Source organism: Lycorma delicatula, chromosome 12, assembly GCF_047948215.1.
Source record: "Lycorma delicatula isolate Av1 chromosome 12, ASM4794821v1, whole genome shotgun sequence".
Lineage (NCBI taxonomy): Eukaryota > Metazoa > Arthropoda > Insecta > Hemiptera > Fulgoridae > Lycorma > Lycorma delicatula.
In genome coordinates, this window is record NC_134466.1 from 75,838,271 (window position 1) to 75,855,352 (window position 17,082).

The 17,082-nt window shown below is 32.2% G+C and overlaps 1 protein-coding gene across 3 annotated transcripts in view; it reads right to left on the reverse strand.

Moving 5' to 3' along the window:
• The window catches only part of CheA87a (Chemosensory protein A 87a), a 54,026-nt gene that overhangs the window by 34,545 nt on the left and 2,399 nt on the right, over positions 1–17,082 (reverse strand). The window contains exons 1-4 of one of the 3 annotated variants that reach the window (XM_075380229.1): positions 11,828–11,931; positions 11,424–11,582; positions 5,887–6,048; positions 1,056–1,233 (exon numbers count right to left, since the gene is read on the reverse strand). In XM_075380229.1, coding sequence (XP_075236344.1) covers positions 1,066–1,233; positions 5,887–6,048; positions 11,424–11,543 — 450 coding nt within the window. In that variant the 5' untranslated portion in view covers positions 11,544–11,582; positions 11,828–11,931 and the 3' untranslated portion in view covers positions 1,056–1,065. Of the gene's footprint in view, positions 1–1,055; positions 1,234–5,886; positions 6,049–11,423; positions 11,583–11,827; positions 11,932–17,082 lie in introns of those variants that run through there. The other 2 variants (XM_075380228.1, XM_075380230.1) reach the window with 2 other exon arrangements.

Consider the following 17,082-nt stretch of genomic DNA (forward strand, 5'->3'; position numbering starts at 1 on the left):
AAGACTTTATTATCGTTTACAGGAAAACGGGAATCGTTTTGAACAAATGATTTAAAATTCGATACTTTTATTTTATCGAGGTAAAAATAATTTGTTTCATTTGTTATTTCTTAGGAACTGCTATCTGTTAAAAACCTTTATAAAAAAGTTAATTAATGAACGATTTAAGCTTTATTTTTTGATTAAATATTATTCGTTCGTGGATTAGTTTTAATTTAATTATTTAACCGTTAAGTTTATCCGGTTACAAAGTTTTCAGCATTTTACTAGCAAAGAAGCAGGGACCTTATTATTGGTTTTTCATATTTTTAATCGATGTTATAATGCCGTGTTTACCTGTACGTTCTTTCAATGCTGGAGAAACGTAAAACCCATATTTTTAACGAGAACGGACGTTTCAGATTTAATGATTTGGATCAGTAACACTGTATCCCATCATAACCTAAAAAAAAACACATTTTTAATCGTAACTTCAATACCGGTGAACCAATTTTTTTTTTATTTGTACCAAATTACTCGTCGTCATTCAAAGAACCTTTTAATGAGTGTCACAAGCTACATTGTCTCATTAAAAAAAAATTTCATCCCTTGAAAATTTAGAAAACATTTAAGGCGAAATTTTGTGTCGGTAATTTAAAAAATAATTTTCACAGTTTTAATCCGCAGATTATGATTATTTCAAACGGTTTAAGAAGGAATCGTATAATTTTATAGTTATTTTTTTGGACTGAGATTTAAAAAAAGTACTACCTCAAATGGTTTTTCGCATCTACCGAGCGGGCGGATTTTAAGTTTCTTTTCACCAAAATTCATTATTTTTTCGGGTTATCAAGTAATTTTATTAAATATTACCGTTGCCGTTTAAGATTTTTGAGTCGGTGTTGGTGTAGCGGGAGGGAGGGTTCCTTCCACCGCTTTGAAAATAATTGTATAAAGGTTCCCTGCCGAGAATTGTGTACACGTCTGAAAATAAAAATACTATAGGACTGATAGCTGTTGAATAATAAACGCGGTAACTTATCAAACGAACACCCGGTATATAATACTTATTTCTCTAAGATATTATTATTTTGGTACAATTTCAAATGCGACTTGAAGACATGTCTCCATAACGTTTCTATTTCTTTTCATCGAAAATACCATTAATTGAGTTTTTGAAAATCCATACGGAAGAACCGGTACGTTAAATATCTGATCTAGATCTATTATGTAGTCTTTAACGTTATAAATTCCCTGTGATAAAATTTAAAAAAAAGTATCGTTAAAACATAACAAAATTAGAAAAAATAATTCTTATAATTCTTTGTAAATAAATACTACCAGGTCCATCCATCACAAATTAAATAATTTTTTAAAGTTGAAAATTTTGAGATTTAAATTCTAGTAAAGGTAAGGATTTGAATACTAGATAGTGTATACCGATGTACTAAGGGGTTCGATTAAACACGCATCTCAGGAACGTTGGCCGAAGTCGTATATGGATACCTCATTTACGTATCGTTCTCATCTCGGTAGGCCGTGAGGGCGATTTATTATTCATAAGTTGAACGGATCACCGTACGTTTAAGGAATAGAAAATTCACCCGCATTCAATTTGTTATCGACGTAAAACACAAAAGGTTATTTTAAAGCGAGAGGATATAATTTTATAATTTATTAATCCATTTGAAGATAAGCAAAAAGGTTTGACGTGAATATATGAAACGGAAAATATGTACGGTATGAAAAACGCCACGCCTGAACAGGAATCAAACGCAGGACCTCAAGGTGAAAGGCCAAGAAGCTACCGCTCGCCCTCGAAGATTGGCAGAGTTATGACGACATGTTTGAGCCAAAAACTAATTTTTTATTATAAAGGGGCAGATAGCACCTTCTATCGGTTGTACAAATTTTCTTTCGACACCGAATAAAGATTTGTTACCTGAATCATTAAAATCGTTTTTGTTTAAAATATCACAAATTTCAATATCTTACTAAACTGTTGGAAAAAAATTTACCGCTCTGTCAGTTCTTGATTTTGATTATCCTTTTTTATTCAAAATAATACCGACAAATTTTGGAAGGTGGAGAAGAAGAAGAACAAAATCTTCTATTTGCAACTAAAGATTGTTAATGAGCCGACATCAAATATTGTTTTTACAACTTTGATTCTTCAAATGTCTAAACGCACTTGGCGACGATTGATAAAACTGCGTGCTAACAACGGAGGAGCGTATACAGATGTAATTTAAAAACAGTTGTACGTGTAAAAATATTAAGTAAACAAATATCAAATATTTTTTGTTTATTTCTTTGGAAAAGAACTTACCGGTTGCTTTGTATATTTACACCCAAAATAATTTCATGAAAAAGGTTACATATAAATGAAAATATAAATAACTTTAGCGAATTCAAGTAGTTGAAACAGTAGTTAATTCAAAACAGGAGGAAATAAAATCTGTTTGCTTTATTAAAAAAATTAAAGAAAAATTAATTTGACGTAACAAACTACATTACAATTATTTAGGAACATATAAAATGTCAAATTGATGCAATTAGACATCAAATTTTTTGATTTCAAAATCTATTTCCGTTTTCAAATTTATTTATCTTATAAACCAGTCGATCGATTTTCACCCTTTATATTTTATTTTATTTATGAAATTCAGAAAAATTTAACTATGATTTGTAACGATTTTTTTTTGTAACGAGAATTTGTAACTTTGTAGTTTTATGTAATCCTTGTGCGAAGAGTATAAAATAACACTGATAAACATAATTTTTGTTTCCTAACATGCGATGCATGATTTTAAACTGTTTTTTGATGCTGAAAACGAATACGATCTCAGCATCTTTCTATCGCCCACAACTTTTGAAAAACTTAAAAATTTTAATTAAATGATTTTTTCATTTTTCAACGTATAGTTAGCATTTTAAGCTCCTATATTGTATTTTTTAGCTGATTTTTTTATCGTTTAACTTTTTAAAAATAATCTGTTAGCTATATATAAATAAACAATACTAGACAAAGAATTAAATCATATCACGGTTACATATTACGATATCATATCTGATACTGAAGAGTGAGCCTTCATGGAAAAAGTTAATCGTTTCTGTGCAGGTCAAAACATGTAGCTAAAAACACAGCCGTGTTGTTTGCATTAACCTCTGGATTTAGGAACGAATTAATTTTGTTCGGTCTTATTGTTGTCTTAAATTTGTTAATAGTGCCGTGTCATAACGCCTCGAAATTTTGTAAACGATGCGGATGCCTTTTGTTATGTAGATAAGTTTACCGTAAAATCAAATAGAAAAAACATTACACCGTTAATTAAAAAAGCATATCGTTTGTACTTTCAGTGTAAAATTGATGATCAGGATAAGAGGTGGGCTTCTCTTATAGTATGCGCTAATTGTTCTGTATATTTAAGAGGATAGCTTCTTTGCCATTTGGTGTGGCTTAACCTATGGTTTGGCGTAAACCAAAGGATCGTGTTACCGATGGTTACTTTTGTTTAACAAATGTGTCTGGAATTTCTAAAAAAAAATAAACGTACCGGAAAATATCCTTCATTGCAATCTGCAATCGGATCTGTACCTCACAGTGAAATTATTCCAGTCCTGAGTGTATGTTTCGAAAGCAGCGATGAAGAATCAGGCAGTACTGAAGAAGACAACAATGATTTTGATTTTTAATTATCTTCTAACACAAGATGAATTAAACGACTTGGTTAGGGATTGAAATTTATCGTAAAATCAAATTGAACTGTTAGGATCGTGACTGCAAGGTTGGAATTTACTACTTCAAAAAAATACAGAAATTTCGCGAGCTTTCGAAACCGACAAAAAGAACTTTCTCAGTACTTTATTGATGAAAATAATTTGATTTATTGCACAAATATTGACTAGCTTATGTTGCACTTAGGACAAGTTCATAAACCTGAGGACTGGCTCCTTTTTCACAGATTTGTTCAAGTATAGTTTAAAAGGGGTTCTACTACACAACGGTAACAAATATCCTTCGATAACGATCGCTTACGGTATTAATTTGAAAGAGATATACGATGTGATGAAAGACGTTCTTGAAAAAATAAATTATAAAAAACAGCTGGAACATATGCGGTGATTTGAAAGTTATAGCTCTTTGTTAGGCTATACTAAGTACATGTGTTTTCATTGCGAATGGGATAGCCGAGCTAGGGAGAGGAAGAAACGAGACACCTGAACTCCAAATGGGAAAAATATTATTCATGACTCCAAAAAAGATTTTTACCCGCTCTTCATTTCAAGTTAGGACTGATGAAAATTTTTTAAAAGCAATGAAGAAGGATAGTCCCGGATTTTTGTACGTCAGGGAGAAATTTCCGAATGTAAGCGAAGGAAAAATTAAAGGAATATTTATTGGTCCTCAAATAAGAGAGTCGGTCAAAGATGATGTATTTAACTCGATGTTAAATAATGTAAGTACAGCTTGGGCTTTAGTACAGGCAATTTGATATCAAAATAGGCTGTGTCTCTTTTTCCTGTTTAGCCTCCGGTAACTACCGTTTAGATAATACTTCAGAGGAAGAGTGAGGATGATATGTATGAGCGTAAATGAAGTGTAGTCTTGTACATTCTCACTTCGACCGTTTCTGAGATGTATGGTTAATTGAAACCCAACCGCCAAAGAACACCGGTATCCACGATCTAGTATCCAAATCCGTGTAAAAATTACTGGCTTTACTAGGACTGGAACGCTGGAACTCTCGACTTCCAAATCAGCTGATTTGGGAAGACGCGTTCACCGCTAGACCGACCCGGTGGGTTTCATCAAAATAGGCTGTATTTGAAAATCCTTACCTACCGATTGATCTTTATTCCATGCGGTAGGGGTAATGAGGGAAGCTTAACTCCAGATTTTTAACATCCCCCTCCAATAGATTTTTGAAATACTCAAAAAGTTTTTGAAATTTTTCTTTCTCTGAATCTATGCATCTTAGAGAAAAGATTTTCAAACAAAAACTGTAGAGGACATTCTCGTCTACAATTAATGTGTTCAATTAAAGTTATGCCGTATAATTTGAAATTGAAATACTAGGTGGCGCTGAAGTTGTAAAAAACGTTGCAAACGACTAGACCGGTTTCGAACACGTGCCCGATTCACAACATTTTCACACTTTCACAAGCTACAGCTCCAAAACGGTAAGTCGTACAAGAAAATTGTTTAAATAAAAGTCGTGTTTTTTGAGATTAACAACTTTTCCAAATGCAATACAGACGAACAACAATTTTTTCCGGTGAAAAAACCGAAAAAACACGTTTTTTACAACTTCAGCGCCACCTAGTATTTCAATTTCAAAATGTACGGCATAACTTTAAAGACATTAATTGTAGAAGAGAATGTCCTCTACATTTTTTGTTTGAAAATCTTTTCTCTAAGATGCATCGATTCAGAGAAAGACGCATTTCAAAAACTTTTTGAGTATTTCAAAAATCTATTGGAGGGGGGATGTTAAAAATCTGGAGTTAAGCTTACCTCATCAACCCTCACATATGGAAAATACATCTATCGGTAGGTAAGGATTTTCAAATAAAAATACAAATTGACTGTATTAAGTTATAAAGCAATTTTATATTTAACTATGATAATTCTTATTTCATGTATTTTTCTTTGTATATAATAAACCTTTATATATTCTTTATATTTAAACATTTATTTATTTATATTTTGGTTCTAATTCTTTAATTTCTATTTTTAATATCCAGGAAAGTCATAAAGTCATAGACTTTGCCATTTTTTTTTACCATTGATTTATTATTTCCTTAGTAAAAGATTAATCTACTATGTAAATTTAAATTTAATTTTTTTAAAGAAAATTAGATTAATTGTAAGTTATTCTATATATTAATTAACTAATGACTCACTTTCGGAACAGGACATGTATATTTAAATCCAGCATTTAAAAACATTTCTGTTACAATTTTTTTTATATATCTCTCGATTGCAAGACAAAGTTTCATTCTTACAGATAAAATACTGTTCCATTTGTTTGATCCTTTAGGTTTAGATTGCATAGTCGCACGGATCTAAAATGAAAAAAAAATTAATATTAAACTGGTGTGAAGAAAAACTTTACGCATGAAATTCCATATATTTAAATAAAAACTTGTTTTCAAAGTAGCGACATGACAGCCATCCATACCTACTTTCTAAATTCTATTAATTTAGAATTATATATTTTTTTTAATTTTCTACTCCCTCTGTATATTTATTTCCAAGATTTTTTAAAATAAATTCTTGAAAATTAAACGTAGTTCAAAATAACAACAGCGTGGTATTATTTTTCAAACTATTGTGCCGATGCTATTTCAAATATATAAAATAAAAAATTCAATCGTATTTTTAATAAAATATTATCCCTGTTAATAGTTCAGTAACAAATATTGAAATGATGGCTCACTTTTCTTGTTACAGCTGAGAATTTTTTCTCCAAGCAGATTATTATAATTTCATTTTTCTAATTAATTATTAGTTATATAAAGATACTGTGAGTTATTAATCGAAACCAGATTTCCGAATAATTATTTTACAAATAATTATAGGTTTCCATATGAATAAAAAAGTTTTAAGTATAGTAAATGTTTATAATAACACGATACAATTTTCAGTGCTAGAGAATATTTTTCTGATCATTATGGTTTAAGAAGCGAGTAGATATAGAATTTAATAATTTTAATAGAAATATAATATTTAACGATAGCCGTATTGATAACAGGGAGTTGGCTTGGGGACGCCGACTTGTTCGTTAGATTTCTATGTGGTCGTGTGAGGTTGTGTTAGATGCCGGGCCAACTGCTACTCCTTAATTTGCCGATATTGGCGCAGAGTGGACCACGTGTTGCGCCGAGCCGCTGCGCGCAGCGACTGTCTCCCTCTCCTTGTGCGCTCTTAGACTTTCTTTAACGTAATCTCTTATAACCTGTTAAATAAAAAAATCCTTTTTTTACTGCTAAATATTAACTAATCTTTCGTTTATTAATGAGTTTGAATAATAATTATATAAATAATAAATTTATTAATAAGAATTTTTAATCTCCGATTTAAAAGTTAATAATAAATTATAAATATTTATTCTACAGTTGTTCAGATTTTCCGCTAGATGATAGCGCTGAATAATGGCTGCATGCAGCCGCCCGGCGCAACACGTGATCGGATCTACGCCAATAGCAGCTAAAATAAAAATTTGAGAACATACAACAAACAAACCGACGCGTTATTTGTTTTTATCGGAGAAATGTTATCGAAGTCATTTGGAGTAAATTACATTGTAAAACTAAGAATCGCTGAAATAGGTAACGTGTAGTATCATCCAGACTGCTATCAACACGAACATTTATGTTTACGGAAGGAGACGCCATATGTTGGGCAGAATTATTGTAGCGAGTATGAATACTAGTAATTGAATCTCTTTTTCAAATAACACACAGAATGTTCCACTAGACATGGATTTGGAATCCTGCGCTCTCGATAACTTCATTAACATTCAATAACAGCAGCATTTCGTTTACCGTTACATACACCAAACATTGTCTGTATATTTATTTACCTTTTCATCTATCGTAAATAAGTATTGCATTGTAACCACCGATCTGTTCAGATCAATCCTCAGCAAATAAAGATGAATGATAGTACTTATAAAAACAAACACTACACACGACAGCTATGGTATACTATATATATTTTTAACGTTGCCATCTTACGAGATAAATATATCCGAAGAAAAAATCTTAACTAGAATTCTGTACAGAAGAATTGAGAGGAGAGTAGAAGTGTTAGGAGAAGACCGATTTGGTTTCAGAAAAAGTATAGACAGAAGGGAAGCAATTTTAGGCCTCAGATTAATAGTAGAAGGAAGGTTAAAGAAAAACAAACCGACATACTTGGCATTCAGAGATCTAGAAAAGGCATTCGATTACGTAGACTAGAATAAAATGTTCAGCATTAAAAAAAAAAATTAGGGTTCAAATACAGAGACAGAAGAACGATTGCTAACATTTACAGGAAGCAAACAACAACAATAATAATTTAAGAACATAAGAACGAAGCCGTAATAAGAAAGGTAGTCCGACAAGGATGTTTCCTATCCCCGTTACCTTTTAATCTTTACACAGAACTAGCAGTTAATGATGTTAAAGAACAATTTAGATCCAGAGTAACAGTACAAGGTGAAAAGATAAAGATGCTACGATTTCCTGATGATTTAGTAATTCTAGCCGAGAGTTAAAAGGATTTAGAAGAAACAATGAACGGCATAGGTGAAGTCCTACGCAAGAACTATCGCGTGAAAATAAACAAGAACAAAACAAAAGTAATGAAATGTAGTAGAAATAACAAAGATGGACCGCTGAATGTGAAAATAGGAGGAGAAAATATTATGGAGGTAGAACAATTTTGTTATTTGGGAAATAGAATTACTAAAGATGGACGAAGCAGGAGCGATATAAAATGCCGAATAGCACAGGCGAAACGAGCTTTCACTCAGAAATATAATTTGTTTAAATCAAAAATTAATTTAAATGTCAGGAAAAGATTTCTGAAAGTATATATTTGGAGCGTCGCTTTATATGGAAGTGAAACTTGGACGATCGGAGTACCTGAGAAGAAAAGATTAGAAATTTTTGAAATGCGGTGCTATAGAAGAATGTTAAAAATCAGGTGGGTGGGTAAAGCGACAAACGAAGAGGTATTGCGGCAAATCGATGAAGAAAGAAGCATTTGGAAAAATATAGTTAAAAGAAGAGACAGACTTATAGGCCACATATTAAGGCATCCTGGAATAGTCGTTTTAATATTGGAGGGACAGGTAGAAGGAAAAAATTGTGCAGGCAGGCAACGTTTGGAAAATGTAAAACAAATTGTTAGGGATGTAGGATGTAGGGGGTATACCGAAATGAAACGACTAGCACTAGATAGGGAATCTTGGAGAGCTGCATCAAACCAGTCAAATGACTGAAGACAAAAAAAAAATATCCGAAGAAATCTATTTAAAATACTTCTATTAAGCGTGTCATTTATTTCTTTTAACATTTTTTTTATTGATTTAACATTTAATCTCGAAGTTTGTAAACAGGATACAGAAACGCAAATTTTTGTAATGTATACAAAAATAATATGCCTGACCGTGGATTCAAATCCAAGAGTTTCTAGATGAAGTTGGAAAATCTGTAATCCTCCGTTCAGGTTCCCAGTGTAATTTATCATTCTCTTTTATTTATTTTTGATATTTAATTTTGTTTCTAAAATCATATTTGGATAACAATAAAGATAAATTGATTTCAACTGAATAGAGGATAATTAGTTTAAAATCATAACATTTTCTTACAGGTCGTAATTTTTTACATTTTAAATAAGTCAAATTTCTTAACCGGTTTAACTAAATTTTATTTGTTTTCTATTAATTAAGTTTATTTACATCATTTATTCAGAATTAATTTCATTACACAATTGTTTCAAAGAACTATTTGTTTATTAGCGATTAATAAAATAAAATCTTAAAAAATCATATTTTCCAAAACCAATTTTTAGATCTATACAAAAATATATTTTGAAAACTACTTAAGGATTCAGTTAATAAGATTTTCAGCAGATATATATAAAATTACAAATTTTAAAACTATAATAACGGTCTCAAGATATTATTTTATTTTTTGTGCACAAATTTTGGCACAATTTTTCATCACAAATCATTGAAAATGAATATATTTGAACCTACATTTCTGAATGTTTTTTTACAAATAACAATTTGTAAATTGTTTATTAACAATTTTACAAATAAGATTTTAATCATTTTTCACGAAAAGAACCTCGAAATTTTAATAAATACAAGGGATCATATATTTTATTATTAATAATATTTTCCTTATAACTTCTCAAAATCCCATTCTTGATTTAATTAGATGATCCCATTATATATCACTTCCGTAATGTATCTGCGGATATAAGTTTTTTCCTTTGTTTAATCGGTGACCTTTTTACTTGATGTCTTCAGACTGGATTAATCGTTTTTTATGATATCTTGACGTGAAACGGCTTTAGAATCACACCGAAACATACGGGTACCAGAACAGAAATTTGTAGCGTAACGAAAATGTCTATATCGTCCTGCCATAATAACTCCCTAATTATTAATCTCATGCGGTGTCATTTTATAACTTATACGGTCGACTCGCCGATACGACATTTTAGTTAGCATCACTGGTAAGCGGGTTGGCGAGGGGAGGCACAGTGTAGATCGGCCAAAACCGGCGCTCTCGCTCTTTTCCATTCGGTGTAGCTCACAACTTAGACGTGATAGCGCGGTTATTCGTGTGTTTCCGTTTAGAGTTTGTCGAAGTAGATCGATTTAAGTAATAATTAGTATATTTTGGACAATATTTATCTGTAAAAAATTAAAGTAAACGTGTAAAAAAGTATAAAAATCAATATGTCAGCCTCAGCCCGCACAAAAGCCAGCCGGAAATATAAATTACACATATCGTTGGAAAGGGGAGGTTATGGGCTACGCACAGGTACCCTGATATCCGGTGCCGAGTGGACGAAACTGTTTCGGGAGCGTTGCAAAGCCGGTACTGCGCGCTCAGTGAACGATGCCTATACCCCTACCGCTGCTTGTTATGCCGGTCTCCTACTTTTCATATTGCAAACCGATGTTGAACAAAATTGTCGTCCAATATTAGTCAAAATAAATATCGTATACCATTTAGTGTATGTTTTATGTTAAAATTAAATTTAGTACGCGGTCGATGTCACACTAAAAGCGACTCGCTGACATATACACCTTGTAGATTTAGCCAAATGAAGGAATTAAAATTTTCCATTGTTCAAAAAAAAAAAAAAAAAAATACGACGGTGGCTTTCCCGTTTAACTTTCCCGATAATTTGGTCGGTCTGTAGCTCGGAGGAACTTCATTCAAGGTCCGTAATGTTTCACGTTAAATCAACGGCCGCGAGCCCTGACTCAGCCCCACCCGATTTTTATGTGACGAATACGGGTCACTGATGCCACTTAATTTCCGTTAAATCAGACAAAGAGGGAGGATATAGATATCATGAGTTTCGATACTGAAATTTGTTTTTATCAGCAGTTAAAATTACAAAATGTTCTTGATGGTAACACCAGTTCTGAGTACGTTAAATAATAAATTTTTCAGGTATAACCTTTTTATAAGATAATCAAGGATACTATATATCAAAAGACTGCGGTAGCATTATTTTTAGAATTAAATTATTAATAATGCGTAAATTAAAAAAAAAAATTCACTCGATTATACCGCGTAATATTATTAAAATACAATAATAACATAATTCAATAATTTATATAAAACAAAAAAAAAAATATTAGTTAAACATCGCACACGGTAAAAATAAGTATAATTTTTACTTCTAATAGTAAAAAACTTACCCACAAATTATTTTGTTCTAGATTAAGGGTTAAATTCCCAGTATAGGCAAAATGAGTTTCATTATACTTATGCGCTTTTGTATCCATCCAACTCGAATTTTTCCCCACCTTTTCACACATTTTAAAAAAATCTTCTGTCGGTTTAATTCTGTACGGTCCCTGAAAGATAAAATTTGTAAATAATTATTTTTGATCTTTCTTTATAGCATGTGATTTACAAAAAAAGTTGTTTATTTAGTATTTCTACAACAAGCTGTTTATTTATAAAATAACTTAAAAATCTAGATACGATTTTCTCAGCCGCATTTTCAAGTGTTATATTAATAAAAATACATGTAATTTCTGAGGAAGTATAATTTTACAACGTCTGAAAAAATATTAAAAATATATGTTAAAAAACTTACACGTTTTCTTGAACCAAGCGCAGGAATTTTGTTTAAAAATAAACTTTTAGAATACCATATCTGCTAATCGGGAGAGACTTTAAACATAAATAAACGATCGAATCAGTTTAACTCGTTTTTTTAAGAAAGTTCCATTTATAAACCGTGACATCCTTAAATAACATTTCGGCCATTAAATAGAGAAAGATGATGTTATAGCAAGATTCTTTCGACCTCGATACGATCTTATTTTTGTAGTATCACCCAGAACATCGCTCAAATATTTTAAACGGAAAAGATAGAAATACGAACCGTTTTAAATCACAATTATACAATTTTTGGGTTACAGAAATCTTAACCGTGTTTTTCACAGTTAATTAAAAAAAATATATTCATCAGAAATTAACCGTTCAACAGAAAAACATTTTTTTTAAATATAAGTAAATGCTCTTAACTTGAAACGATTTACCAATTATTTTTTTTCTGTACGATATCACTATTTGGGGTGTACGTTTTTTTACTTATTTAGCCTCTAGGAATTACCGATGATATGTGCGAGTGTAAATGAAGTGTAGTTTTGTACAGGTGTGTTCTGATTGTCGGGGTTCAATTAACCACACGTCATAGGAACGGTCGGCCTGAATCTGTTCAAGACTACACCTCATTTATCGTCCTCATCTCATCGGGCCATAGGGGTGTGCTTATTTTTTACCGGTTTAACATTGTAGGTTACATATTAGGAAAATGAAAAATAAAATTTCTATAAAGAAGAAAATTAAAAAATCTTTTAAAACATCTCTTCAAAAAAACCGATTAAAATGTAAAAAATTAACTTTTCAAAAAAATTACTTTTTAAAAAACTATCTATTAAAATACGAGTAAAAATAAAAGCGTGGGGTGCGCTGTAATTATAAAGACGTCGTATTTGAGAGCACGCCGCAAGCTTTTCTTTTTAGTCATGCATAAATAGATAATTTTTTTAAAATAATTTTCTTGAAAATAAATTCATTTTTTACTTTTGGGTACGAATTATTTTATTTATTTATTGAAGAAAAGCATGTTTAAACAAATTTAAAAAAAAAATTATTTTTTATTTTCTTTATAAGTTTTCCTTTCAAATTAGTTTTACCTGTTTAGCCTCCGGCATTTACCTTTCAGATATGTATTGAGTGTAAATGAAGTGTATTGAAAAAACCCGACCGCCAAAGAACACCGGTATCCACGATCTAGTTTTCAAATCCGTGTAAAAATAACTGACTTTAGTAGGACTTGAACGCTGGAACTCTCGACTTTCAAATCAGCTGATCTGGGAAGACGCGTTCACCGCTAGACCGACTCGGTGGGTACCTGCGGTGTACCGTAAGACAATTTTGAAACTAGCTGTGACCGTTTTGATTAACGTTGTTCCAAAGTTCTTTACATCAAAATTTTGGGTTTTCAGTGGCTTTTAAAATTATAAATAACAATTTTTATTTTTATAGTATTAATATTTTTGAGTTTTATCACGGTTGGGAAAAAAACAGATTTTTATTTTTTAAAGTGGAGAAGCGCTTTTTGGTTGAAGTTATTTTAATGATTTCCGTTCTTTATGAATACCTATATGAAATATATGAAGAGAATACATAGGAAAATTTTGAGTAAATACATCTGCTTTATGAAACTCTAGTTTGGCTCAAGTTTACAAAATTGTGAAGGGAGAAATTTGGTACCGTTTAAGAGGCGTTTTTCTTGTGTACAAAAATAGATGATTAATCGATGACGAAGAGGAAAAGTATAAATTTGAAGCTTGCGTGATCAGAATTCAAACCTGAGACTTACCGGATGAAATGCAAAAATCCAAAACACTACACTCCGATTTGGAAGTTGGAATATTTTTGAAATAATTGTCAGCTCTATTATGACACTAAAGAAGAGGATTCGAAGAAGGTGCTGGCTTAAGTTGTTGCATTTTGAAGAAGAAATTATCATAGTAGGAAAAAAGTAAAATATTTTTGAAAAAATTAAAATTCGATTATACGTCCTATATTAGTTGTAATTGAACATTCAGTCTGTTCTATCGCCGTAGATTCAATGTTAGTTTTTCAGTTGTTCCCTCCATCTCTTCCACGGCCGTCCTATCCATCCCTTACCAACAGCTCTGTACTCCCAGATAATCTTTACAATCCTGGTTCCATTCATCCTATCTAAATAACTCATCCAACCCCGTCTATAATTTTTAATCGTATTTTCAATAATGTCAACCGCCAACTGTTACATTGTATTATTTCTGATATGATCTTTCAATGAAATTACCATTACTCTACGTAGAAGTCTCGTTTCCATAACTTTCCTTACGAAAAGTCCACGTTTCAGATCCATACATTAATCTCGGTGCAGCCATGGATTTATAGAATTTAATTATCGTTTCCTTTCTTACTTTACCGACCGACGTTCTTTGGATGGTACCCGGCAGCCTCTGAAATTAATGCAGCTTATTATCTACATCATATGATTTAAAGAAGGAAAAATGACAGTCCAGATAATTAAATGTCATTATCTGTTCTAATGTCTCATTATTAATGTCTATCTTTGTTCGCAAGGGTTTCTCGCCTGTGAAGCCCCAAATCTCTGTTAGTAAGTATTTACAAGTTGTATTGATTTAGTATGGAATGCGATCTAAAAACTGCCGATCAGAAATTTTCCTCAAAATTTGCTAGAACCACCTTGACTCCCTTTGATCCTCCGAGCTCAAAGGCATCCCCGGGGTCGAGCTATGCTTAATTGCTGATCCGACCTCGGGTGGGGAGAAACGGTGAATTAGGAGTTTTATTCGGTAGGGTGCGGGCCCACATAGGCTCTAAATAATAACATCTACCCGACCCCGTGGGGAGATGATAAACGGGGAGGTACATAAATAGTATTTCTCCGCAACACCGACAACAACGAAAGAAAAAACAGGTATTGCAATTTTAGATCGTAAAATAAGGTGATCGGTATGCACATCATATCCGGAATAAACTTGAGTATCTTGAATGAACGGAAACAATTTATAATTCATTACTACGTAATCAATAATCGAGCGCCTCCCCCGTGCTGCCCATGTATATTTAGGAATATTCTTATGCGGGAAAAAAATTATTCACGATTTAAAAGAATTCATTGTTGCAAAATCGATAACAGCCTGCCCATTAACATTAAAAAAACCGTATTTATTCGAGTACTCCCCGCACTTTTTTTCTTGGAATTAGAGAGAAAAAATAAGGGTGCGGGGCTCACTTGAAACATAACCTTTAGCCGGGATAATGTACGTAAAGTAAACGTTTTCTTACAAGTACCTAAATTCAATCGCATAAATATAGTTACATTAGGCTTTCGTTTATCAAAAACGGATGCCGCTTATACAGAATACATCCTTAATTATTAACATCCTGGTTATATTATCGATAGGAACGAAGTTACGGTATTTTATAAAACTGTTTCCTTCTGTATAGGCTGCATTCGGTTCTAATGACACTGCAGTTACAATGTCAGTTACCCATCGTCTTCTTGTCTATTCGCCATAGTCATTGTACTGTTTGTATATGTGGACGGTTATGTGAATTTTATCTGTTTAGTTTATCCTGTAAAGTTTAATACGGTGATTTATTTTAATTACGGCATTAAAATGAGTACAAAAGGACAGCGTCTACCATCTTTTACGGTAAATGAAAAACTGCGTGTTATAGATGAGGCTGAAAAAATTGGAAATCGGGCGGCAGGAAGAAAATTTGACGTAGATGAAAGCTGCATTCGAGACTGGCGTAAGAAGAAACAACTTCTGGTGAAAGGCGCTGGTAATAGAAGTGCTTTTCGTGGCTTAAAACAAAAATACACAGACATAGAAAAAAAAATTGTACGACTTTGTTATGGAAAAAAAGGAAATGCGGTTATGCTGTCGCGGCAGAAATGTGTCTATCATATTCTCGTGAAATCGTAAATCATTGAATAAAGTTGATTTTAAAGCAAACCCTGGTTGGATAACACGATTTTTTGCACGAAATGATTTGTCAATAAGACGAAAGACGACCGTTTCTCAACGACTTCCGGACGCTTATGAACAAAAAATATTGCATTTTTACAAATACATAATAAATCTTAGAAAAGATAAAGGCTATTTGCCTTCTCAAATAGGAAACGCCGATCAAACTCCCGTATATTTTGAATGCCATTTGACAAAACCGTAAACAAAAAAGGTGAAAAAAGTGTTACGATTCGCACCGGTGGTAATGAAAAACAAAGGTGTAGTGTTATGCTTTGCATTACTTCTGATGGATCAAAATTACCTCCGTACATTGTTTTTAAAAGAAAAACTCTTCCTACCATACAGGTAAATGGAGTTGTTATCGGAGCACAGGAATCAGGTTGGATGGACGAAACATTAATTTTAGATCGGATCAGGTGTATATGGCAAAAGCGATCAGGAAATTTACTTAATAAAAAAAAATACCGGTATGCTAGTAACGGATAGTTATCGGGGGCATATGACTGATAAAGTGAAAGACATTTTAAAAAAGGGTATGACAGACCAAGTAATAATTCCAGGCGGATTGACATCTCTATTGCAACCTCTAGATTAATAAACCGCATTAATAAACCGTTCAATTCTGCATTAAAACAACTGTACAGTAAATGGATGGCTGATGAAAATTTCTTTCTCACGCCTACGCCTTTCTCTAGGAAGAATCAAACGCCCAGATTTTAACCGGATTTGTGTTTGGATACAAGATACTTGGGAAGGTATTTCTACGGAATTAGTAAGCAAAAGTTTTAAAAAATGCGGAATATCTAATGAAGTTGATGGTAGTGAAGACGATCACCTTTGGCAGAGCGACGTGGAAACTACCGGTAACTCTTCTACAGACATTGACAGTGACAGCGATTAATTAAGAATAAAATCCATAATTAAAAAGCGTATTGAAATGATACTTTCTTTTCGTTTTACTGGCCTACTGATTCTGAACTAAACTAGTACGGTAATTAATTATTAATGTAATATTAATATTGTAATTTAAATGAACGAATTAAACGCTTTACTTTCTGAATATTTTCGTATTACGTATTTTTTTATCATATCTGTTGCACTTTAAAATACCGGTATATACTCGATGTTTTTTTTAGATTTTCGGTCCGGAAAATCGAGGTGCGGGGGGTACTCGAATAACTAAGGTAGCTTCTCCATGTTTTTCCACGATTCCTTGCACCACTTTATTACCTAACCTGGCGTTAAAATCATCTGCAGTTATGAGGTAATCATTGGA